Source organism: Coregonus clupeaformis, chromosome 31 (genome assembly GCF_020615455.1).
Source record: "Coregonus clupeaformis isolate EN_2021a chromosome 31, ASM2061545v1, whole genome shotgun sequence".
NCBI lineage: Eukaryota > Metazoa > Chordata > Actinopteri > Salmoniformes > Salmonidae > Coregonus > Coregonus clupeaformis.
Genome location: NC_059222.1, coordinates 27,010,341 through 27,037,104, shown reverse-complemented (window position 1 = coordinate 27,037,104; position 26,764 = coordinate 27,010,341). Strand labels below are relative to the sequence as shown.

Genomic DNA, 26,764 nt, shown 5'->3' with positions numbered 1-26,764 from the left:
TCTGGACAAACAATGTGACATGCAATGTTTTTCCATGTCTACAGGATAACACTGACATTAACAATTTATTTCACACATCAGTAATGGAATGAGTGGCACACAGCCTTGTGAGACACAAACCAATTATTTGTGCTGAAAAAAAAAAAAGGAAAACTGTCTGCCAGTGGAAAGAAATAGGCAAAAGCAATTATGCACAAAACATAGCTCAAAGGCACTGCCAATGTTTCATTAAATTCACAATTGTTTAGGCCAAATATGGATACCAAGGTTTGGCTCGAATGATAGGTCTCTTATAATTACATATTGTTTACCAAAACCTGGGTTATGTGACATGATATTAGGGGAGACCGGTGATGGTTGTAACACATTTTTTGTCGATTTCTCAGAGATTGTTTGAGCTACTACATTAAAAATGTGATATTGGTATTGGTATTATCGCTCTAAATCCAAAAGACAAGGTGTGAGTTTGTCTCAAATGCAAGGAGTGAAATGTTACAATTTACCTCACCTCCCAGGTCAGTTGTAACAGGGATTGGGGTGAAATGTAAACGTTTGAAAAAATGCTTAAATCATGACATGCAACAAGATATTGAAAGCCTTTATTGAGAACATGAGAACAATATTGCCATGTTAAACATTTTGTTATAAATTCATAATACAAATCATAAAATGTTTATTATTTTTACACTCCATTAACTGTCCCTTCTCAACTAAACAACACCATCTGACAACTTAACAACATCTGAACTAAACAACTGAATGTTTGTGGTGTGTGTGTGTGTGTGTGTGTGTGTGTGTGTGTGTGTGTGTGTGTGAGGGAATTTGAGCGAGATAAAGCGGTGGTGTGTGTGTGTGTGAATGTTGGACATGTTCACTCAATCAGAGTCACAGTTGTGACAGTGGTATGGTAGTCCTGGGGTACAGTCTTGGTGGGCCCATCATTTGCATTCCCAGGACTGCACCCAGACCTCATTAGGCTTGTTACATCTAACCCTGACCCTTGTAGCCATTAGCTAGCTTCAAACATTAGCATTGCTAACTTACATCAAATATATCTACACAAACTGGGTATAAACCTGAAATAAGTTTGGTGACTAACTACAAAGCAGGTGATGCCATCACAAAAACAAATGTGGCCAAAAAATTACTTTCTTACCTCAGTTTGTCACAGGCTCTTGCTTCTTCACATGAGGGTTGAAGACTAAACTGAGCATGTGCAATGAGTCACATGATTTTAGCTAGTTCCTGATTGGAGATATTGAGTGTTACAACTATCCCGTGTTACAATCATCCCCGGTCTCCCCTACCTCTTATTCATCCCAGCTAGGAGGCCAACTCTGATTAGTGGTGTTGATGTGAACAGCTAGACAGAGAAACACCTGGTAAAAACCCTGAGAGGGTAAAAGTGTACCAAGCAGGAAGACTCTGCCTGCCTGTTGAATGTAGGTGATATGTCACACAAACAAACAAGATGAAACAGCAAACTCCGTGGCACGACAACATGGCATCTCAGTAGCTTGTTTACCTGCAGGTCTTTCACTGACAAATGGAGGATAATGTGTCACTTTGATGTTATTCTTTTTGATGACACATAATAACAGAATAAATAGCTCTCGCTATCAGAGTACTACCCAGTCATTTACTTTACTTTACACCCATGTAATTGTGGCCCTATCTCTTAAACAGAAAAACACATATTCTTAAGTCAAAAGTTTAAGGTTAATACTGTGATTTAATATTACTAAAAATAGTAATATTGACTTGAAAGTATATAATGTGGTGTTTATTTAAGTGAGCAGTGAGACTGTGTCTGGGTGAGAGCACCATGATCTTGTTGTGCCTGGTCAAAGGGCTCCTCTCTCTGCAGGCAGAGAGGCAGAGAGAGAGATAGGGCTGGTTAAAGTTTAACCCCGCAGGCTCATAAAGCAGCTGCGGGACAGTGGACCTTTGGAGTTTGATATGATGTGATTACAGAATCACCCCAGTAACACGTTGCTAAATTCACCAGAATGAAGGACTGAGTCTTCTGGGTGGTGATCTCTGGAATTGCTCAGGTAAGCTTAGCTCCCTAACTCTTCCTTCATGTGTGTCTGCTGCTTTGGAGTCTTGTAAAAAAATCTCCCCTTGGAGATCTGCTCTCTTAGCACTGGGGATGCTTTTCATGTGACAGATCTAACTGATCACCGGTGGTCAAATGTTGTGTTGGGTGACTTGTATGGTTCTGAGGACACGGTCAAGGTAAGAAAGCAGAGGGAGGGGGGCATGGTCAGATAGTTTCATGTAGATGGTTGGTTCCCGCTGGGCACAGACATCAATTCAATGCCTATTCCATGTTGATTCAATGTAATTTCATTGAAATTATGTGGAAACAACTTTGATTCAACCAGTGTGTGCCCAGTGGGTTGTCATTTTCTGTTAATTGTGTTGATGTTGAAGACGGGGAAGAGCCTTGTTTAAAATAGTCATTTTAATTCAGTCGTTTATACTTTTGTAGCCGGTCAATCATTTGTATTTGTCAATTGTTGATTCTATGACAGTAAGGGCGTAGTAGTCACAGTAGGGTGCTTACAGTTTCATATAAGACAAACTGATTAACAGTAGCTCTTTCAACTGAAATCTAATCCTATGAAATACACCATAAGGTATGGTATGTAGGCCAGATGCCAATAAACATATGGAACCTTAGTCAAGTCCAGTGGAAAAAATACATAATGACCAAATAAACTTTAAAGGGGCTCTTCTTGAAAGGAAAGATAATTCATAAAACGTGTGACTAATGACTCCAAAAGGGACATAAGTCTGAACTATTTTATATAATTTGTATTCTAAATCTTTTCGGACTCATTTTTCCAGCAGCAACAGCAGCCAACCCAGTGGCCTTCAGCCCTGTGTGTATTTAGCCTCAGTCAACAAAGCTCCAAAAAGCAGGTACTGATCACCGCCAGATAAGCCTCCGTCTAGTTATCTTGTTTACGCAAACGGTAACCAGGCTATCATGAAGAGAACCCCAGACAGAGAGAGAGAGAGTAATGGAGTCCTGTAGTATTATGTCCACTAAGGGCCTACCCTCCTAACAACGCCTTCTCTCCAAGCCACCCGGAACAGAAATAGAACCTAAAGTCCGTTTTCCTCCCCAGGTGTTTACTTAGGCTTAAAGTGGCACCCGCGTAACCCAATACCTCATCTTTGACAGTAGAGATTCATTGAGGGTGTTTCTTGGTCGGGGAATAGAAGAGTGATGTTGCCATGGCTGGCTGCCTACGCTAATGTTCTGCTAGTGAATGATTCCGCAATAACTCATCTCTCTAGACACAGGCTTGGAGAGTATCATAATGGCAGCTAATATTGAATTCACAGATGAAAATACATGACTTGGGTCCCAGTATTGTTACTGATGACATTGTGAACAAACAATCTGAAATGAGAGAGTGAAACCATATCACATCTGGCTTGACTGTCGTGAATGATGGTGCTCGACCCGGGAGCAGGTCAACTCCAGTATTTCTTATTTTGCCTGGCGTCTTGACATTTACAACAAAGCCTTCCCGGACAGCCGTTGAGGAGAGTGATGAGGAGTGAACAGTGAAAACAAAGCCATCTGTGGGCTTGTGTGTGTTGGCAGAATTCACTTTCTGAAAGGAGAGGTAGGTTTGACTATATTTGGAAACATTTCAAGGTGAAGAAGACAGTGTGTGCATGATATCATCATTTCCGTCATGATTAGCACTTGAGAACGTTTGAAGATCGTTTGAGTGGCCGTCACCCCTCACGTACCCTTTGACCCCTTCTGATCTGGAGGAGTGGGGCCTTGTCGTCACTAGCAGCACCTCTCTCTTTGATCCATATGTGTGGAAAGAAACAAAGAAAGGCCTCTCAATCAGAATGGAAATGATTGCAACACTCAGTTGTCTGTTTACTGTATCTTCCTGCTGATTTAATCAACCTCTTACCAACAAAAGGGGATTATCTTGAAGTAGCCTATAGTGTGCTAGCGTTGGGCGTCTTGTGTCTTGTGATTGGCCATTGAAAATCAAAGGATTGATTAAGGGACCCTTATTCAAAGCTGTTGCATAAACACTTCATGTATTTCTTATGTGACAGTACATGAGTGTGAGAGAGTGGGGAAGATGTGTATGGTGGTGGGTGGAATAGATTGAGACAAAAGGGGCCTCAGCGGTGGTCTGCTGTTCCTGTGGTTGGCTGAGTTCTGTTAATAATTACATAGCTGTCCTTGACCAGGAACTGAATGAAATAGGCTTCTCTCTACATGTTGTCATAACATGGAGCAATGGCATTAGTGCATAACAACTGAGTACATGTTGGAGGTGCTAATCAGCCTAAATCATACCTGCTCATTCTGTAAAGGCCAAAGTGTATTTATGAGCAAATGTGATACATTACTGAAGGTCTGAACAAGCATTTTGCTACACCCCCAATAACATCTGCTAAACACGTGTATGTGACAAATAAAATTTGATTTGAAGCAGTTCAAGAGTTTATGCCAAAAAAGTAAAAATAGTAGCAAAAGAAGGCATGGTAACAGTGTGATTTGTTGACCTGTTGAGCTCCAGTTCAGTCAGGTAATGTATGGGTTGTTTAGCGATGTTGTCACTGATGTGTTCTGAACTGTGATTTAATTTCAGTGAGCACCCCTAATTTTGCTGATTTATTGCTGCCAATCGCTCTCAATGGAATCTAATCAAAAATCCGGGGATGGACTGACGGGCATGCAGAAAGAGGTGTCGCTGCGTGCACTCATTCAGCGCACAGGATATCAATTATTTCAGGTAGGAACCAGACCCCAAGCATTTAGTGCTTTATCCAGTCTATGACCAATGCAGTGTTGGATACTATCATATGGCCCCCACACAAAAGTCATCCTTCTTTATGGAGTTTATGTGTAATGTGTGGCTCTGATAAAAGCCAATGCCTCTCCATCAGTTTCAAACCTATTTATGTGTGTGTGAGCTCTTTCGCTTGGCCTCGGTCATGACAAGTGATAATGGGGCACCACCCTGTGGTGGAAGAGACAAACAACTGGATCCCTTTGTCTGTTTTTGCTGCAGTCTGGTCCCTGGCAAATTAATTTGGTTGGGGATTCTACAGCTCATACTTTATTGTTATGTGGATTGTGTGGGAAATTTGTGCACAACTACAAGATCATACCAAATGAAGATATCAGGGAGATTTCTATATGAATGCTCAAATCTCTAATTCGGAATGAAACCTGCGTTACAAAGGGCTTTAAAGTGGTAGGATATCCTTACAAGCCCTGTACCACTGGTTACTCATTCCGGTTGTTTCCACAGGAGAATGGTCAGAGGAGGTACGGTGGGCCCCCTCCAGGCTGGGAAGGCCATCCCCCAGAGAGGGGCAGTGAGATCTTTGTGGGGAAGCTACCCAGGGACCTCTTCGAGGATGAGCTGGTCCCCCTCTGTGAGAAAGTAAGAGATGTTTGCCCAATTAAAGTAAGAGATGTTTGCCCAATTATAACAGTTCCCAAAGTGTAACCTGTTGTATGTCCTTGTTTTCAAATAAATCCCCTTTCTGTTCATAGTTTGGGAAGATCTATGAGGTTCGGATGATGATGGACTTCAATGGCAATAATCGGGGATATGCATTTGTTACCTTCACCACCAAAAATGAAGCCAAGACCGCCATGAAACAGCTCAATAACTATGAGATCAGGTAAGCAATCATGACACAATTAAATGAAATGGAGAAAAAGCCCTGTGTAGCCTAACGGTCAGCTACCAGAAACCTGTGCCTGAGTCATGGAAAACTCATTGCAGGACTACCAACACTCTCTTCATCATCATACAGCAACAATATCTGATTTAATTGTGTGTATTGTTGACAAACTAAATCAATCTTTCCATTCAATTCAATCCGGTTATCCTCCAGGAACGGAAGGCTCCTAGGCGTATGTGCCAGTGTGGACAACTGTCGTCTGTTTGTGGGGGGCATCCCCAAATCCAAGAAGAGAGAGGAGATCCTGATGGAGATGAAGAAAGTGACAGATGGGGTGTTGGAGGTGATTGTTTACCCCAGTGCTGCGGACAAGACCAAGAACAGGGGCTTCGCCTTTGTGGAGTACGACAGTCACCGCGCTGCAGCCATGGCCAGAAGGAAACTACTGCCAGGTACTGGACCCTTATTTTATACTATTAACAGTCATAGTACTGAGAATCACAGTCAGTCTAAAAACAACATCATTGTAACATAACCCTATGGAAGGATATAGTATATAATACTGGATCATGATGACTTTGAGACTTTTGCCTATGAAAACTAATTTGGATCTTATGACTTTGGGTGGGCTGATTGGCTGAAGAGTTGAACTTCCTGATCTTCTTCCCCAGGGAGGATCCAGCTGTGGGGACACGCCATCGCCGTAGACTGGGCGGAGCCTGAAGTGGAAGTGGACGAGGACACCATGGCAACGGTGAAGATTCTCTATGTGAGGAACTTGATGCTGGCTACCACAGAAGAGACCATTGAGAAGGAGTTCAACAGTATCAAACCAGGCAGGTTCAGTTACAGTACAGCCGGATAGTGTGTCACATTTGGGTTCAACAACGAGTTTCTGTATGTGACTGTGTGTTGTAATGGGGTTAATATGCGGATGTATGTTAATGATCCACAGGTGCTGTGGAGAGAGTGAAGAAGATCAGAGACTACGCCTTTGTCCATTTCACCCAGAGAGAGGACGCGTTAAGCGCCATGGACGCAGTGAATGGAAAGGTGTGATCTCTAACACGATCTCTCTCACTGGCCTCTCTCTCGCACTGGTCTATCCCAGGACATGTAATGTCATGATGACACATGCTTTTATCTAAAGTGACTCCCAGTTAACACATATTCAATACATGCAACTCATGTGGGAATCAAACTCACATCAGTATCAGGCTCCAGCCACTGAGCCATCAGAACCAAGCAATATCACACAACAATGCATGATCCAGCCACACAACCATCCTCTACACTGAATACTTCCTAAATGTCAACTCCTCCCCTAGCTGGTGGATGGCTCTCCCGTGGAGGTGACCCTGGCCAAGCCGGTGGATAAGGACAGCTACGTGCGCTACACCCGAGGTACAGGTGGCCGAGGTGGGGCCCTGCTCCAGGGGGAGTACGCCTACACACTGAGCCAGGTGTATGACCCCTCAGCAGCCTACCTGGGTGCCCCCGTGTTCTACGCCCCACAGGCATATGCTGCAATTCCTAATCAGTTCCGCTTCCCCAGTGCCAAGGGGCATGTGGGTGGCCGTGGCCTCGTGCGCACACCATCGGTTAGAGGTGGGTACCCTCTCTCTGCTTCCTCTCCATAGCCTATCAGTGAGACACAGATAGATATGGCCATTAATCTACCAATCTTTGTCTTTGAGTACCTGATTTGATCAATGGTATCTGATATAATCACTTGAGATATCCAAATCCAACCAGCCTCGATGGGTATCTTCCAACATCAACACTTCACTGAAAGATTAAACTGAAATTGCTTTGGTCTAAATTGCAATGAATCGTTTGAATCACAGCATGCTATAAAATACTTGATTCAAATGTTAAACAAGTCTGGAGCCAAATCCACATTTTGCAATGATACAGTATATGTTATTTCATTAATGTCTATGTTTGATCTCCTAATAGAGATAAGTTATAAATTTTCATGCATTTAGCACTATTATGCTGTCCTGATTTATTTATAGTAGTATGAGATTTAGGATGTCTGACTGTCATTCAAAATGTGCTCTCCATGGCTGCATATTACAGTCTAGTATGACAAGTGCAAACATTCAATCAAGTTGGATTTGGGGGGAATTGAACGTGTCGAAAATGGAGCCATTGAATGACTACCAAAAAATCGAAATAACGCCACAGCTTTAAGCAGTGAAAATGAGAATCACTGTACTGTGCCGGCCTGGATGACACCATAATCAGTGTTTACGGAGTCTTGATGGAACCCCAGGTGATTTCTGGTGATTTGATTTGATTTAATGCCTTCTTGCATTCCTAGAAATTTACATGAATGTACCTGTAGGGGCAGCGGGGGTGCGCGGGATGGGTGGTCGCGGATACCTTGCCTATGCAGGTGTAGGCCGAGGCTGTGCCACCTACCAGCTAAAGACAGACAAGCGCCCCGACGACAAGCTCTTTGACCTGCTGCCGGGCATGGAGCTCACGCCCATGAACCCTGTGTCTATGAAGCCTCCCGGTATCAAACATGCGCCACAGGTACACACCTCCCAGACGAGGCAATGCATGAGAACTGCATAATGAGGAACAACAAAAAGACACACACACACACACTTACTTATTAGCCCTAAATAACGTATTCAGAATTCTGCTCACTCAATAATTGAATGTTGCAGAACAACAATGTCATATCATTGATTGATCTATGGATATGTATTGATTAATGCATCATCTTCCAGATCTTGGAGGACGTGTGTCAGAAGAACAACTGGGGGCAGCCAGTTTACCAGCTTCACTCTGCCATCGGACTTGATCAAAGGCAACTGTTCCTCTACAAAGTCACCATTCCGGCTCTGGCCAACCAATACCCTAATGTGTAAGAAACACAGCCACACTTTGGAGTCTACTGTACACACATCCGTTACGTTTTCAGTAGTGGCTTCCTATATCGAAGGACCCCTTTGGATAACGTAACCTTTTAAAGGAGAAGTTCACTTTTTTTAACCAAATCTGTATTTTGGATGTAAATGGCATGTTACAGAAGTGCCCAGGCACTTTCTTTGCGATTTCACTTGGTTTTGAGAAACGTAATCCACCAGCGATAAACTTCCTCATGCTCGTTAAGCAGTTGCAAGGACACAGATAAAACATTAACACAGACTCCAAAAACACCCAGATATTGTCCCTTTAGAAACAGCAACGGTCTCAGTATAGTGATGCAGGTCTTTAGATGTTGTACACATGAAATTGTGTCATTCCGAACTTTATCCGCAACGTTATATTCCATGTTATGCATGTTGTGTGTGCGACTCAAGCGATACTTCTTCCGTGTAGCCCGCGCACACGGAAAGGTAGGCTATAGCTCGAGTCACACAACATGGAATATAACGTTGTGGATGAAGTTCGTAATGACACAACTGCTGAATAAGCATGAGGAAGTCTATCGCTAGTGGGGTAGGTTTCTCAAAACCAAGTGGAAAACGCAAAAAGAGAGGCTGGGCACTTCTATTACATGCTATTTGCATTTACAACATCAACTTCTCCTTTAACCTACTCTCCCTTTTCTTCCTCCCTTCTTTCCTTCCTCCAGGCATCCGTTCACCCCAGCCAAGCTGTGTACAGCTATGGATGAGGCCAAGGTTCATGCTGCGGAGCATGCCCTGCAGACCCTGGGGCTGCAGACAGAAGGCGCTGAGGCTTCCTCTGCAGCAGCAGCTGCATTCCCAGGTATGTTGTAAAGGTCCATAAGACTAACCATCATCCAACCCTTTCTCTAGAGTAGGTCGCTAGCCTAGAACCACATAAAGGTATACACTACAAATACTAACCAAACCAAAAGGCAGTTCATTAATTACATATGCTGGCAAGTGCCAGTTTGTGATAGGTTCTAGAAAACATTTATCATACACACAATAACAGCAAGATATGAGATGAAACAACTTAAATTTACTAATTTGAATGGTCATTCAATCCACGTCCTTTCTCCTGATCTGCAGGTTACACAATAGCGAACACCTCAGCCTCAGTAGCTGCCTCCCAGCTCAAACAGGCTGTCGCCCTGGGCCAGGACCTGACAGCATACGCTACCTACGAGGGATATCCGGCCTTCGCCGTGGCAACCCGTGGAGACGGTTATGGAGTGTTCTAAGTTCTAGGGCCATCCTGGATCTTCATCTCAGTCACCAGCATTCTTTCTTAGTATATACATTCTCAGACTGTGTAAAACTATGTAGTATCCATTATGTAAATGTCATTTGATTGTGTTGATCTATTTAGTGGTAGAGGACCACAATTAAATGTTATAGAGTTAGCAAATTGTCAGAAGTAGATTGTTTATGATGTAGTTTATCATTATATTGACAGCCAAGTCTTTTTTCAACTCATTGTTTTTATGACACAGCTGCTGGTTCATAGTGATGGACTAGTGGTTTCCTTTGACCCAATAGAGGTTGTGGTGTCCCTTTCAAGTTTATTCAATTTTCCCTAAAAGTCTTCTTTACATTTCCTCATAAATCATTGATAGAAATAGAGTTTGCAAATGTCAGGGATACCATTTCTGCCATAGTTTCAATGGTGACCTTTAATTTCTACCTACATGTGCTGCAAGTGCCTTTTGATGTTGTTGCACAGTTGTACATTGTTAGACTAAAAACACTGGCGTGGGTTTATTTATTTTGTGCTATTTGTGTGTCAGTATTTACAAACGCACACACAGAATTTGTTTCCCTCTCTTTTCCGATGTTATAGTGTGCAGAAAATGAAAACCATCCCCAAGCTGTGAAGCTGAACTGCCTATTTTAATATTTTAAGGTTTTGTTGTCTATGGAAGTCTGTGCAAACGTGTCTGTTTTAGTCATAGGATATTTATTGTCAAAATGTCTGATTTTACATTGGAGTGTTAGCTATGGACAATCATCTTGGACAGAGATTGATGTCATTCTATTTTGCTTATTTTCCTTATTACTTTACACCCAACCTAGGCCTGTGAACATGGACATTGGAAGTGTGAACACACTTATCAGGGCACAAAACAACACTGATAAATATGAAAATGCCTAAGCAGTGACAGTATTAAAGTGTGTATAGCACTTAGAACGTATTTTTATACCAGAAATCCAACACTATTTGTATAGTTATATTGTTTTTGGATATTTCAAAATCTCTGTGCCTCAGTAATTTATCTTAAATCCCATAAAAGCAAATCGTAAAGGGGTGAAATAAATACAAATCTGAAATGTAAGGAGAAATGGGTATACTTTTGTGAAACTACATGTGGTACTGCTTGGGTAATTATAACGTGTCATGAACTGTAATTGCCCATGATAAATAAACAAATTGCATTTTGAGAATTGCTTTCTTCACTTTATTACAACTTTATTTTTTTACATATAACTAAGAAAAGTGCCACAATACTTCAATAATTTAATTATATAAAAAATTAGGACTGCACATAATTACATGCTAAAAACATGTGAATAAACTGATCATAAACAAATTATTTTAACTTCCATGGGAGATGAGATATAGAATAGCACTAAAGCTGCCCGGCATTCAAAACCACACGTATTTTCCCTCACACCCTGTTGAGTGTAGTCCCCATTTGGCACATGGGCTTTTTGCACGTCAACCCAAAAGCTGGTTGTGTTTTGAAGCATGGGACTTGTTTAGTGCTTTAGTACTGTACATGCATTGTATTGCATTGAAATAGAGAACATACAATCGTTATTTACATTTACATTTTAGTCATTTAGCAGATGCTCTTATCCAGAGCGACTTACAGTTAGTGAGTGCATACATTTTTCATACTCATTATCATATCATATCAGGGCCACTAGAAGTGTACACTATAATCTGCCGTATTTCCACTGCTGGTCTAGTCGTATTCAATGATCAGTGGTTAGTAATAATACGTTATTTTGGAGACTCTGAAGACATCTGAAACACCCTCATACGCTGTGATCACAGTCTCTAGGATTCCCTTCCGCTGTTTGTAGTGTCCAAAGTGTCGGATCCTGTAGGAGCCAGCCTGGGCTGACAGAGGGATGTGCCACTCAATGGTAGCGTTGCTCTCCGCTCCATTCTTTACCCAGTGAAACCTATTGGGAAAGGGGACAAGAGGAGTGTAGAGAAGGAGAAATTACAAGACAAGAGAAGAGAGAGAAAAGAAGAAAACAAGACAAGAACACAAGGCACATGAGGGATCAGTGTCACCTTCCATTCACCCCCCCCCCCCCCACCTCCACCTCTGATGTAGTCCGGATGATGTTGACTGAGCTGATCAAAGAGACTGTGACTTGTTACTGTCACACAGACATATCAGGCTTTAGACTCATCATGACCACACCATGGAGGTCAGTAGACCAATGCTGACCTTATTGAACAGCGGGCTAAATGTAACCCTAATTGGGCTATACAAGCTCTAAAAACCACCCCCAAGCAACCATACTGCACAACCTACCAATGCTCCTCTCAAAAATACTTGTTATGCTTGCAATTAACATCGTAGCCGAACTGTGCCAATGAACGACCTACTCGGCCATCAATAATCTCTGTCAATTTAAATACAGTCTACATCCTTATGATTTCTTTAGACGCATCTTGAGTGTCATTTTGAACCTGGATTTGAGCCTGTGTTTAAAGGGGTACTGCGAGATTCTGGCATTTAAAACATTGTTCTACTTACCCAGAGTCAGATGAACTTGTGGATACCATTTTTATGTCTCTGCGTGCAGTATGATGGATGTTAGTGGTAGTTTCGCGAGACAACTAAGCCAATGCTAACTTGCATTAGCACAATGACTGGAAGTCTACAGGTACAATAGCAATGCTAGCGTACCTGTAGACTTCCAGTCGTTGCGCTAACACTAGTTAGCATTGGCTCGGAAACTACCGCTAACTTCCTTCATACTGCACGCAGAGACATTAAAATGGTATCCACGAGTTAATCTGACTGGGTAAGTAGAATAATGGCTTAAATGCCAGAATCTCGCAATATCCCTTTAATAGCAGCCTGTGTGTTAAGCTGTGGTGATAATCAGCTACAAGGTGCTGGCTCAGCACAACTTTATCAATGAGAGGTCCTTGAGAGATAAGGCCTGATGTGAATAATGCCAAATAAGCATTCTGTGCTTGTCAGATAAAATAATCAAACCAAACAGATATTTTTCCAGGCGCTGCTAATTATTTATTTACAGCGGCCAATAAAATTATATCAAGCTCTAATAAAATGGATTGTGTCCGATATACAGTGTGTCTGAAATTAGGAATTTGAATGAACAGGAAATGCTCTACCTTGTCTCCCAAGATGCATCTGTGTGAACGACGTCCCAGTTTGCTGTGCTGTTGTGATACTTTTCCACAGTGACAAAGGTCTTGTCTCTCTGAAATGACATGGTATCAGTGGTGTCATCAGTGATGTGCTACATACTATACAACCAAGGTATATGAAGAAGTATAATACCATCAATGATAATAGTTAAGTGTAAGGTTGCGCTCTCACCATGTCTCCTGAGTGTCTTGGATTCCCTGCAACAAATGTAACAGAAGCAACATCCCCCTACAGGAATACATGAACATCCCTTGAACTACATTCATATGCTGAGGAGATTCAGCATTGACGTTGTAAACAAGTTAAAAAAACATCAGCTCATAGCCTTTTGACCAAGTCAGACTTACAACCCTGTACTCTGGGTCCACTTGCTCTAAAACCTCTCCAAACGTGGTGTTGACTGGCTTTTTGTCTACAGCCGCAGCAGGAAGCAAGCTGAACAGCTGACTCTCCTTGAAGAAAGGGGGCTCAGGACCCTTGGGCAGCTCCTGCTCTTTACCCTGTGAGCATAGGAGGTTGAAATATAGTCAGCTGGAAAAGGACATTCACTGTAACAGGAGCCGGTACATGTACTGTACAGTATGTGGTCCTCACCTCTGCAATGGCCTTGGCCAGGCCTCTAAACTTCTGGATGTATGCAGAAAGCGTATGAGGCCCGTAGATGGTGGACCCTCCTTCATAACGCTGGATCTGTGGAAAACAATACTAATCAGTGACTATGGGCCCTTTTGTGATCAGATCAGGTACCACTCAAAATCTCTTGTTCTCTCGTACCTGGTACTCCTCATAGGTGGTGATGTAATGAGTGTAGATGTTGCACAGGCCAGCGATGACCACCTCTGCATTACTGAATGTTCCCTGGGCCTCCAGTTCCTGATCAACAAACACATTCACAAGCATCATGTAATTCACATCGATGGGGCTGAAGTGGAGCGGGTGTCCACATCACTAAGGACTCATCATGGTCCAAACACACCAACACAGTCATGAAGAGGGCACAACAATGCCTCTTCCCCCTCAAGAGGCTGAAAAGATTTGGCATTGGCCCTCAGATCCTCAGGACCTCTATACCAGGCGGTGTCAGAGGAAGGCCATAAAAATTGTCGAAGACTCCAGCCACCCAAGTCATAGACTGTTCTGTCTGCTACCGCATGGAAGCGGTACTGATGCACCAAGTCTGGAACCAACAGGACCCTGAACAGCTTCTACCCCCAAGCCATAAGACTTTTAAATCGTTAGTTCTGCATTGACCCTATCTGCATTTACCCTTTTTGCACTAACTTGTTTGACTCACCAGTGTCACATACGCTGCTGCTACTGTTTACCAGTGGAGGCTCCCCAGAGGAGCAAGGGGAGGACCATCCCCCTCAGTGAATTTCATTTTTTTTTTTTATAATGAAAATTTAAAAAAGTTATCCTTTTTAGATAAAACTATACTAAATATATTCACCAAATAATTTATTAAAACACACCTTTTGCAATGAAGGTCTACAGTAGCCTCAACAGCACTCTCTGGGGTAGCACCATGGTGTAGCCGGAGGACAGCTAGTTTCCGTCCTCCTCTGGGTACATTGACTTCAATTCAAAACCTAGGAGGCTCATGGTTCTCACCCCCTTCCATAGACTTACACAGTAATTATGACAACTTCCGGAGGACGTCCTCCAACCTATCAGAGCTCTTGCAGCATAAACTGACATGTTGTCCACGCAATCAAAGTATTAGAGAATTAATCTAGTACTGAAAGCATAAGCTACAGCTAGCTAGCACTGCAGTGCATAAAATGTGGTGAGTAGTTGACCCAAAGAGAGAGAAAGACAATAGTTGAACAGTTTTGAACAAATTACATTTCTACAAAAATGAAGGAGAAGCGAGAGAGAGAGAGATAGCTATATATATATATATATATATCTCTTAGGATTTTTTTTCACTTTCGCCTACTAAATCACCCGGCTCAAACAGAGTGGGATGCTATGTTAGCAAGCTGGCTATGGCTATTCAACACTGGAACTCTTCCAAGTCAAGGTTAGCTTTTGGTTTTATTCATTTATTTCCACCGCGGCCCACCGGTGTAACTACTAAACTGCTTGCTGTACACTGTACTGCATGATTGTAGCAGGTTTACTAATGCGTTAGTTCTAGTAGCTATGTTGACTATGATGTTAGCTAATATGGGGACAACGATGTAGGCTTTGTGTAGCGGTTATGGTATGAAGGTTTGGCTTGGAAAGGTTTTTTCACCTGGTCACAGATAGCTGTTGTGTTGTGCAATGAAGTCCACAAGCGAAGGGAAAAGGTGAGAGGAGAAGAGCGCTTAGATGCAAGAAGGAATTATACAACGAGCAAAATGATCATGCAAACAGTATGTGGCTGCTATGAAAGTAAAATGTGTTTGCTGGTGATCAGGGGTGTATTCATTCCTCCAATTCTGTTGAATAAAAAACGTTTCTTAAACAGAAGCAAACGGAACGAAATGGGGATAAACATACCAGAATCTTTCCAATACACTTGATTGCAACTGTTTGGACTAATGATTACACCCTAGATCAGCTAGATGCAGGCAAGAATGTGCAAGGCGGTATTGAATGTGCCACTGTCTGACACCTTGATTACAAAAAATTCTCTCTCGATCTGCACCTACGTTGTAAACTTTCATTCATAGGCTAGGTTGTAGCAACCTTATGATGGGTATAGGGAAAATGTGAGTATCATGTAGTAGCTTAAACCTATCGCTGTTACATTGAGCTGGGTGAATGGAATATGAATGACAGTCATCCAATATGCTGTAATAGAAATAAGGCCAAGCTCATAAAAACAAAAATTGGCCTCCCAAATCTTAAACGGCACTGTCCGCCACTGCTGTTTACTATCTGTTACTTTATTCCTAGTTACAGTTGAAGTCGGAAGTTTACATACACCTTAGCCAAATACATTTAAACTCAGTTTTTCACAATTCCTGACATTTAATCCTAGTAAAAATTCCATGTCTTAGGTCAGTTAGGATCAGCACTTTATTTTAAGAATGTGAAATGTCAGAATAATAGTAGAGAGAATGATTTATTTAAGCTTTTATTTATTTCATCACATTCCCAGTGGGTCAGAAATGACATACACTCAATTAGTATTTGGTAGTATTGCCTTTAAATTGTTTAACTTGGGTCAAACGTTTTGTGTAGCTTTCCTCAAGCTTCCCACAATAAGTTGGGTGAATTTTCGCCCATTCCTCCTGACAGAGCTGGTGTAATTGAGTCAGGTTTGTAGGCCTCCTTGCTCGCACACGCTTTTTCAGTTCTACCCACAAATGTTCTATAGGATTTAGGTCGGGGCTTTGTGATGGCCACTCCAATACCTTGACTTTGTTGTCCTTAAGCCATTTTGCCACAACTTTGGAAGTATGCTTGGGGTTATTGTTCATTTGGAAGACCCATTTGCGACCAAGCTTGAACTTCCTGACTGAAGTCTTGAGATGCTTCAATATATCCACATAATCTTCCTTCCTCATGATGCCATCTATTTTGTGAAGTGCACCAGTCCCTCCTGCATCACCCCCACAGCATGATGCTGCCACCACCGTGCTTCACGGTTGGGATGGTGTTCTTCGGCTTGCAAACCTTCCCCTTTTTCCTCCAAACATAACGATGGTCATTATGGCCAAACAATTCTATTTTTGTTTCATCAGACCAGAGGACATTTCTCCAAAAAGTACAACCGTTGTCCCCATGTGCAGTTGCAAACCATACTCTGTCTTTTTTATGGCGGTTTTGGAGCAGTGGCTTCTTCCTTGCTGAGCGGCCTTTCAGGTTATGTCGATATAGGACTCGTTTTACTGTAGATATAGATACCTTTGTACCTGTTTCCTACAGCATCTTCACAAGGTAATTTGCTGTTGTTCTGGGATTGATTTGCACTTTTCGCACTAAAGTACTTTCATCTCTAGGAGACAGAACGCGTCTCCTTCCTGAGCGGTATGACGGCTGCGTGGTCCCATGGTGTTTATACTTGCGTACTATTGTTTGTACAGATGAACGTGGTACCTTCAGGCATTTGGAAATTGCTCCCAAGGATTAACCAGACTTGTGGAGGTCTACCATTTTTTTCTGAGGTCTTGGCTGATTTCTTTTGATTTTCCCATGATGTCAAGCAAAGAGGCACTGAGTTTGAAGGTAGGCCTTGAAATACATCCACAGGTACACCTCCAATTGACTCAAATGATGTCAATTAGCCTATCAGAAGCTTCTAAAGCCATGACATCATTTTCTGGAATTGTCCAAGCTGTTTAAAGGCACCGTCAACTTAGTGTATGTAAACTTCTGACCCACTGGAATTGTGATACAGTAAATTATAAGTGAAATAATCTGTCTGTAAACAATTGTTGGAAAAATTACTTGTGTCATGCACAAAGTAGATGTCCTAACCAACTTGCCAAAACTATAGTTTGTTAACAAGAAATGTGTGGAGTGGTTGAAAAACGAGTTTTAATGACTTCAACCTAAGTGTATGTAAACTTCCGACTTCAACTGTATATGTACATATCTACCTCAATTACCTCGTACCCCTGCACATCGACTCGGTACTAGTACCCCTTGTCTATAGCCAAGGTATCGTTACTTATTGTGTATCTATTATTACTTTTATTATTACGTGTTTTACTTTTCTATTATTTCTCTATTTTCTTTCTCTCTGCATTGTTGGGGAGGGCCCGTAAGTAAGCAATTCACTGTCAGTCCACACCTGTTTTTTACGAAGCATGTGATTTGATAAAATTTGATTTGTATGACAGCCATGAACATTTAAAACATAAAAAATGCTAACAGAATATTTGCCTTAATGAGTGGGTGTACATGCATGCAGTGTGTGTGTGATATTTGATTCTCACCTGCTTGACTGCCTCTCTTATCCTCCTTCCTGACATCGTGCTGCAACACACGTGTAAACAGAATTCAATCAATGTCTTTTAACACGTCAGCTAAACAAACACTGCGGCCTGTCTGTTTTGTGCTGTGTTCTCTCCAAAACAAGGTTGATTTGCATTGTTCTTTCAATGTGCGCCTGAATGCGTGACCAGCGACCACAGAGTCACGACCTGTTCCATCTCAAGTCCAACTCACTGTTGCTTAATCACATTTTCCATGACAGCATAGTGAGGAAAATCAAATTAGGGTCTATTAGGGTCAAATACCCCCACACACGTACACACTGTAGTGGAAACTCACGTCATTTCTCCAGGGATAGCCACAATGGCCACAGGTCCTATGGTGATCATCTGGACGTCCACAATGCTTGGGTGCCAGGGGAGGGGCCAGGTCATCTAAGGCAGAGAGAACGACACGGTTCCAGTCACATCTCACCGCTGGTGACATTTACATTTAACATCATTTACATAATGTACAGTACACTGACACAGCCCTAGCTATGGAAACACAATTTCCCTAGTCTAACACCACAGTTCAAGCCCATGGAAAGTCTCAGGTCGCACTGGGTCTGCAATGGAAAAAGGCAGAAAGAGAACCGTGCTCACCTCTCCAGTGCTGAAGAGAATAGGTTTGGGTTGGTGGCAGTCCTGTGTCTCATTGGAGGGAGCTCCAAGCAGTGCATCTCTAATGCCGTCCCAAAATGGGTCACCCTCAACAGCCCCTGGATACATACAGCATGTACATTTCAGAACAATTCAGTACATTGAGGAGTGGTTATCTACATGACAATTATCTAAATATAGTACAGAAATATACATTGAGTGTACAAAACATTATGAACACCTAATGCACCCCCTTTTGACCTCAGAACAGCCTCAATTCGTCGGGGAATGGACTCTAGAAGGTGTCGAAAGCATTCCACAGGGATGCTGGCCCATGTTGACTCCAATGCTTCCCACAGTTGTGTCAAGTTGGCTGGATGTCCTTTGGGTGATGGACCATTCTTGATACACACGGGAAACTGTTGGGTTCTGCGCTTAAATCCTTTGTTTTGCCCATTCACCCTCTGAATAGCACACATACACAATCCATGTCTCAATTGTCTCAAGGCTTAAAAATCCTTCTCCTCCCCTTCATCTACACTGATTGAAGTGGATTTAACAAGTGACATCAATAAGGGATCATAGTGCTCACCTGGATTCACCTGGTCAGTCTATGACATAGAAAGAGCATGTGTTCCTACACTCAGTGTATAATGGACAATGAAAAGCAGAGAAGGGTTTCTAACCTTGTGTGAAATTGAGGTCACCTCCTCCGTCTGTAGTCCCTGCGGCGAAGCTGTGGCCCAGGGCTGGTTTACAGGTTCTGCCCTGATTGTGAGACAAGCTTGGTCAGAACCACAAAATTAAATGCATACTGTATCAAAATCAACTGGGTCAAACTTCTACAGTTATAATAATAATAATAGTAATAATAATAATAATAATAATTATTATTATTATTATTATTAGGTGGGTGCTTATATTTGTCCTATTTCATACATGTACAAGTGTGTATTAATACGCATGTGTGAATTGGAAATGTATGTTTTGCATATCCCAACTCTTCCTGAGACACCCTCAGAGAGTGGGGTCACAGCCAGTGTCTGCCGTTATCAACAGCGACCCTGGAGCAATTAGGGTCAAGTGTCTTGCTCAAGGGCACATCGGCAGATTTTTCAGTTATATCACACTGCAGTCGACATCAAGGAATTATATTATCCTTGAAAGTACTTCCAGCATTATCTCTGATGTTGATAAAGCAAGGCACCATAAAAGTCAATGCCAAGAACATCATCTCAGTGTTTTAAGATAAAGAGTGAGGCAGAGGTGAGAAGTTGAATCGAGGGCATACTTTGTTACTTGCGACACACTCTTCGGTTTGGCTCCCTGTGTGGTCTTACAGGTGCAGAGGTTAAGGTTAGGGTTTCTCACTGTGTGTGTAGAGTTTAGTTGGACGGTCACATCAGTCATGTTCACCCACTGATGGGCTGCATGGAGGGGCCCACGCACCTCCTGACTGGCCTTACCATACAGATCCTTTAGGGGGCAAACAACAATATAACAGTCACTTACAGTTTAGTCATTTAGCAAACGCTCTTATCCAGAGCTACTTACAGGGACAATTAGCGTTAAGTGCCTTGCTCAAGTGCACAGACAGATTTTTCACCTAGTCGGCTCAGGGATTCGAACCAGCAACCTTTCGGTTTCTGGCCAACGCTCCTGACCTTTAGGCTACCTAGATATGGATGACCAACTCAACTAATCTCTTGATGAAGAAGATAAACATCTATCCACGTAATTGGTTTCTCAGTGAGGCAAAGTTGTTTCACAGACCATGGAATTAAAATGGGCATATCACTCATAGTGACTGGTAAGATGTCTTACCTTTGCCCTTTTGTAAATGTTCTCTCCTATGATCTTGGTGTTGTTGAACATGTCAGATCCTGCTGGACCCAGCGCAATACACATTTTTGTCTGGAAAACATCACAAAAGAGGTGGTGTACACAGGTTGGAGCTGTAGTGTTTTTGATGCTGTTCAGTAAATGTCTGCTACAGTATTCCATGGTGTACTGCTATTGTTTTGTGTCTGCCGTACACACCCCTCCGATGGGACAGGAGCTGTTGAGGTAATCACAGGGGAGTCCAGTGTTGGCACAGAATGGCCCTCTGATGTTTGGGCTGGCGTCTCCCAGGTTAGAGGAGGCAAAGGCTGCCACAAACGGCCCCTGGAACAAGACAGTGTCAAATGGAGTAAGGTATCCGTCACATATATCTTCCATATATTACACATAATGTAATATACGTAATATATTTCATATTCATATTTATTTTGTTTTCATGTCCCATGAATTTAAGTTTCCAACATCACTTCATTAATCAATACTTGAAATGTTCCCAGCTCTAAAGAACTAATACCCCAATTTAGCTTATCAAAGCCAGGTTTTGCATCTGTAAGCAGTCTGAAAGTTTTGTTTTTGTTAAAGTAAGAAAGAAATCCAAAGCTCAGCTCTTGAGTGACTGTGGAGAGCAAGGTTTAATCAACTTGCATAATGGAAAATTACATTAACATGATTTAATTACAGAAGCCAAGTTTGTTACACATTCAGTGCAACATCACAGAAAAATAACATTTAGATTGGCTCTATTTATTTGTTACACCACAACTCTCAACAGACTCTTGAGTCACTCTCCCAACACGCACATTCAATCATTCTGTAGTTGCGCTGGGGAAACGTCCAACAGCCACCACACATATCTATTATACTAAATATTAAAATGTTGTTTAGATAAGGATAATGAAACCTCACCTCTCCAGGCAAGAAGTTAATGTTTTTCTCCTGCTCCAGTAGGTAAGAGGCATAGCCCACGTTATCACTGCTGACCATCTGATTGGTGTAGTTCATACTGACAGCATGGACAGCGAACCAGCTGAAAGTGAAGGGGCCATATGTCAATGTGTCTGATAAATGTGAATGCCAAAGAACCAATGGGTCAGAGGGCCTCGAAGACAGAGGACATCTCACTGCCATTCTCATAAGTAATTATAGCTAGATGTTGACACCAACAGGCCACTGGTTGGGTTTGTATGATGCACATAAGAGGTGGAAACGTGTTTCCATTTACCTGAGCATGCCCATACCATCTCCATCCAGGTCTGTGAACTTCAGAAGCGTGACCTGCTTGTCTGTGTTGGATTTATACCTGTAAAAGGTTGTATGATTGGGAGTCTTCAATATAAACCAATTTCTGAAACATTCATGAATATGACCAAGCCTGGTCTATAAGCTACAGTGGGGAAAAAAAGTATTTAGTCAGCCACCAATTGTGCAAGTTCTCCCACTTAAAAAGATGAGAGAGGCCTGTAATTTTCATCATAGGTACACGTCAACTATGACAGACAAATTGAGAAGAAAAAATCCAGAAAATCACATTGTAGGATTTTTTAATGAATTTATTTGCAAATTATGGTGGAAAATAAGTATTTGGTCACCTACAAACAAGCAAGATTTCTGGCTCTCACAGACCTGTAACTTCTTCTTTAAGAGGCTCCTCTGTCCTCCACTCGTTACCTGTATTAATGGCACCTGTTTGAACTTGTTATCAGTATAAAAGACACCTGTCCACAACCTCAAACAGTCACACTCCAAACTCCACTATGGCCAAGACCAAAGAGCTGTCAAAGGACACCATAAACAAAATTGTAGACCTGCACCAGGCTGGGAAGACTGAATCTGCAATAGGTAAGCAGCTTGGTTTGAAGAAATCAACTGTGGGAGCAATTATTAGGAAATGGAAGACATACAAGACCACTGATAATCTCCCTCGATCTGGGGCTCCACGCAAGATCTCACCCCGTGGGGTCAAAATGATCACAAGAACGGTGAGCAAAAATCCCAGAACCACACGGGGGGACCTAGTGAATGACCTGCAGAGAGCTGGGACCAAAGTAACAAAGCCTACCATCAGTAACACACTACGCCGCCAGGGACTCAAATCCTGCAGTGCCAGACGTGTCCCCTGCTTAAGCCAGTACATGTCCAGGCCCGTCTGAAGTTTGCTAGAGTGCATTTGGATGATCCAGAAGAGGATTGGGAGAATGTCATATGGTCAGATGAAACCAAAATATAACTTTTTGTTAAAAACTCAACTCGTCGTGTTTGGAGGACAAAGAATGCTGAGTTGCATCCAAAGAACACCATACCTACTGTGAAGCATGGGGGTGGAAACATCATGCTTTGGGGCTGTTTTTCTGCAAAGGGACCAGGACGACTGATCCGTGTAAAGGAAAGAATGAATGGGGCCATGTATCGTGAGATTTTGAGTGAAAACCTCCTTCCATCAGCAAGGGCATTGAAGATGAAACGTGGCTGGGTCTTTCAGCATGACAATGATCCCAAACACACCGCCCGGGCAACGAAGGAGTGGCTTCGTAAGAAGCATTTCAAGGTCCTGGAGTGGCCTAGCCAGTCTCCAGATCTCAACCCCATAGAAAATCTTTGGAGGGGAGTTGAAAGTCTGTGTTGCCCAGCGACAGCCCCAAAACATCACTGCTCTAGAGGAGATCTGCATGGAGGAATGGGCCAAAATACCAGCAACAGTGTGTGAAAACCTTGTGAAGACTTACAGAAAACGTTTGACCTGTGTCATTGCCAACAAAGGGTATATAACAAAGTATTGAGAAACTTTTGTTATTGACCAAATACTTATTTTCCACCATAATTTGCAAATAAATTCATAAAAAATCCTACAATGTGATTTTCTGGATTTTTTCTCTCATTTTGTCTGTCATAGTTGACGTGTACCTATGATGAAAATTACAGGCCTCTCTCATCTTTGTAAGTGGGAGAACTTGCACAATTGGTGGCTGACTAAATACTTTTTTTCCCCACTGTATATCCTGTATTTATACTTTGTGAGCTACTGTATAAAATAAATGGTACAAACATACTTGTTCCTCTCCTCTGCAGGGTTGTTGAGGTAGGAGTGAGGACTTCTGTTTAGGTTGCTCTCCTCAAGCTCTCCTTTGCTCATGTAGATTCTCCCAGGTTTTATATTCCTGTGTGCTATATCAATGCTCTAAGTGGAGACATAAAGGTTTTATTGTCAAACCGCAAACTCCTACCCATTTTCACTAGTTCATCCATTTTATTGTATTAGATACCATGTATAGCAAAATAATGTAACTCAAGTAGTGTAATGCATAAAACATTATCAATATAGTCAAATTGAGGCAGTAAGATATATGGATTTATATACTGCAGTCAAGAGTGACATAGGGACAGGCACCTTGACAATTCCATTGACGATGGCTTTGATGGAGGGTTTGATGTAACCTTTACTAGTGATCATGAAGAGGGTGTATTGGAAGTACCCACCCAGACCAGAGTGTGTGTGGGTGGCACTCAGAATCACATTGTCCTGTCTGTACAGGTTACCATATTTCACCTCAAGTTCCTTCAGCACCTAAAACACATTGCATTGGATGAGACAACACTGACTACTTCTTCAAACGTATGCATTTTTTGTGTGTGTTTATAGTGCATTTGCGTTCTCCATTTCCGTCAGCCTCCTCCATGATTCTGAAAGCTGATCGAGCTTAACGTGTGTGTGTGTGTGTGTGTTTCGGTATACTGGAACTCACCTCCAGCCGTAGCCTCTGAGAGATCATGCCGATGTCAGCGGTCACAAACACCACCCTCTTACTCCCATCATCCACAATAAAGGCCCTACTGAAGAGGCGGGTGTGGATCCCCGCAGCAGTCTGCTCCAAGTTCGCATAGCCCATCTGGAATAAAGATATACCCTTAACTTCCCTGGTTTAATGCATTGTACCTGCAAACTGTAAACAACTAAAAATGATGACTTCCTATCACAGATCTCATCTCATTTTCTCATCATAAATGCTATCACAGATTCTTATCAGTTATTTCTCAATGTGGATGGGTCAATCTCGGCCACATCTCTATAACAATGATTTGTGAGCATACAAGAGATGCCACTAGTGTAATGCAAGAAGCATCCATGACTCTGTGAAATAGTCAAGAAAATACAAAAATAAATAAACTTCAGTTTCGGAGTCCTGAAGGACCATTGCCACTCACCAGGGGGACATCCCCAGGGGGTCCGGTGCAGTCTGCTCTACCCACCCCTATGAGGTATGGGTTCTCATGTGGTCCTGCAGTAGGACTGACTGTAGGCTCTGGTTCCTCTGTAGTCAAAAAACATTACACATCAGTTGTTCATACCATCAAAAATAAACAAATTCTTCTGAATTGGACTATTAGAAATAAACTGAATGAAGATTACATTTTTGGCAGTCATGTGTGCAGGAACGTTTACTCGTATTCATAAATAAACCACATGATAAACCCCTGCTATCAAGCACTAAAATAACTACTACCCACATGTGCAAAAGGAGACAAACGGAGATCAACTCTTACGTGATCGGTCTTCCCAGTGGATGGCCATGACTGAGATGAGCCCCACAGATACTGCGGTCATGACCACAAACAGGACCATGAGGGTGACCTCGAGGGTGCTCAGGCCACAGCACACGGTTTTCCTCCTAGCCATGGCCCAACACTGAGCATAACAGACATGGTGTTAATAAAAGCACTTCTTGGACATGTGAGAAGTGTTTCATAAATAAAGTCATTCAGCTTAAACCTTGACAGATGCACACTAATGATACTCTTGTATTAGCAAATTAGAGCAAATAGAAGAAATAAATTGTTATTGAAAAACGTAAGTCCTTGATGTAATAAAATCAGTTAATGCTACATAATTTCATTATGTTTTTGCATGGATGCATTTTGCAACTGGACAGAAAGTGTAAACTGTCTAAGTTGACAACATTCCCAAAGCAATCACAACTGTTGAAGCTCAAATTCTTTCTAACATTGAATGATATTCCAAGATAACAAGTCAATAGTAGAATAATTTCTAGTTCACTGCAGAATGACATGTCATAGCACACCACAAGAGCATAATGTTTGTTTGTCATTGAGTAGAAAATGCCATTACCCATACATAAGAATCCAATTTCAACGTAGCAAAGCAACATGGTAAACGCATGTCATACTCACATATTGTTTCCACGCTCCTTGAGCGACGGCTCAATATCTTCAGGAGAAAAGGACAACACAAATGGAACGGTGTCTAATAGACCGACAAGGTTATAGTGTAGAGTCCAGGAACAAAGGTAACATGACTGATATTGTTTTACAGCCTGTATTGAAAACAACAGTACAATAAAATACATCTCAGCCTTGTCCAAGGGTGGCTTTGTTACATAACTATTAGATATCACTTGGAAGTATTTTTCACTCCAAAAGGTCATAGATGCATATGGTTGATTACAGAGTGAAATAATATTATACACGTGACCAAACTGAGTAGAGAAAGATCACTTCTTCAGTACATAACTAAAACAATCACAGATTAAGGTGTGCTAAATATTATTTATTTCCTATCGGATTAATTTCTCCCATGGTTACACCACAATCAGCTCTTCTCATTGGGTGGTTAACAGGACAGTTCTGAGGTATACATTTCATTTGAGGAGAGGGGCATTTGGGTCAGTCTTCATCAGTAAGCAGAGACATTGTCATGACCCCTCGATAAAACCTTACTGTGTTAACTTCTCTCTCCATCACTGACCTACAATTTGGTCAAGGGACAGCCCACACAATGCAGCTATTTGGCATAATAGGCAAGAAATTACATGACATAGGGAATCTAATATTCCTCTAACAGAGAAAAACACAAGCAATAATCAATGTAATAAATAAATCAATAGAATAGAAGTAAGAAATGAGTCAGGATTTCTTTTTGCAAACATGATTGCCTTGGAAAGACACTGACAGGATTAAAATAAGTACATTATTATTTACATTCAGAAACAGGGAGAAAATGTAATGGAGTCATAATTGTTCAAGTGTGTGTGCTATTTCGGTGATCAGCGTCAGGATCATTCAAGCACCGTCCTATCTGTTCAAGTCTAAATACTGATGTATAACTTCAAAACGGTCATTTAATTCAACATAAATACATTAGTGAGGACACTGGTACACTTACTATACAATCATAACAAGAAAGGCACTGAGGAACATCGTTACTAATTCTTATCTCCTTTTCACTCTCTTTTGTCTCCCAACTGTAGGAATCTAAAGCATTAGTTTGAAAAATAAATCTGTTATATCAGACTAGTCTCATAGACTAGACGTAACATAGTAAATGTCAATCTGGGACACTGAAATTAGTATGATATGTTACATTTGGTATGGT

At 41.8% G+C, this 26,764-nt stretch overlaps 2 protein-coding genes across 5 annotated transcripts; one reads left to right on the top strand and one right to left on the bottom strand.

Moving 5' to 3' along the window:
- Positions 1 to 1,947: 1,947 nt before the first annotated feature.
- Positions 1,948 to 11,042, top strand: LOC121547343 (APOBEC1 complementation factor-like). Of its 4 annotated transcripts, none has more exons than XM_041858557.2 (12): positions 1,948 to 2,054; positions 4,644 to 4,787; positions 5,310 to 5,444; positions 5,558 to 5,688; positions 5,905 to 6,143; positions 6,363 to 6,527; positions 6,647 to 6,744; positions 7,020 to 7,299; positions 8,042 to 8,235; positions 8,436 to 8,572; positions 9,287 to 9,423; positions 9,693 to 11,042. In XM_041858557.2, exons 2-12 carry the CDS (start codon positions 4,689 to 4,691, stop codon positions 9,842 to 9,844), a joined length of 1,767 nt encoding a protein of 588 aa, XP_041714491.1. In that variant the 5' UTR covers positions 1,948 to 2,054; positions 4,644 to 4,688; the 3' UTR covers positions 9,845 to 11,042. The 4 variants fall into 4 exon arrangements, with proteins under 4 accessions (XP_041714491.1, XP_041714489.1, XP_041714492.1 ...); XM_041858555.2 differs by having other exon boundaries at positions 8,018 to 8,235; XM_041858556.2 differs by lacking the exon at positions 1,948 to 2,054 and adding an exon at positions 2,106 to 2,238 and having other exon boundaries at positions 8,018 to 8,235.
- Positions 11,043 to 11,104: 62 nt separating this feature from the next.
- asah2 (N-acylsphingosine amidohydrolase 2) lies at positions 11,105 to 26,761 on the bottom strand. The gene is made up of 21 exons (XM_041858554.2): positions 25,564 to 26,761; positions 24,919 to 25,060; positions 24,580 to 24,686; positions 24,120 to 24,263; positions 23,765 to 23,941; positions 23,427 to 23,554; positions 21,602 to 21,679; positions 21,286 to 21,406; positions 20,578 to 20,703; positions 20,362 to 20,451; positions 19,909 to 20,013; positions 19,224 to 19,305; positions 18,541 to 18,656; positions 18,236 to 18,330; positions 17,899 to 17,938; positions 13,799 to 13,897; positions 13,619 to 13,714; positions 13,372 to 13,524; positions 13,196 to 13,252; positions 12,988 to 13,076; positions 11,105 to 11,792 (listed from the first exon to the last, which is right to left on the bottom strand). Exons 2-21 carry the CDS (start codon positions 25,049 to 25,051, stop codon positions 11,594 to 11,596), a joined length of 2,235 nt encoding a protein of 744 aa, XP_041714488.2. The 5' UTR covers positions 25,052 to 25,060; positions 25,564 to 26,761; the 3' UTR covers positions 11,105 to 11,593.
- Between the last annotated feature and the right edge of the window lie 3 nt (positions 26,762 to 26,764).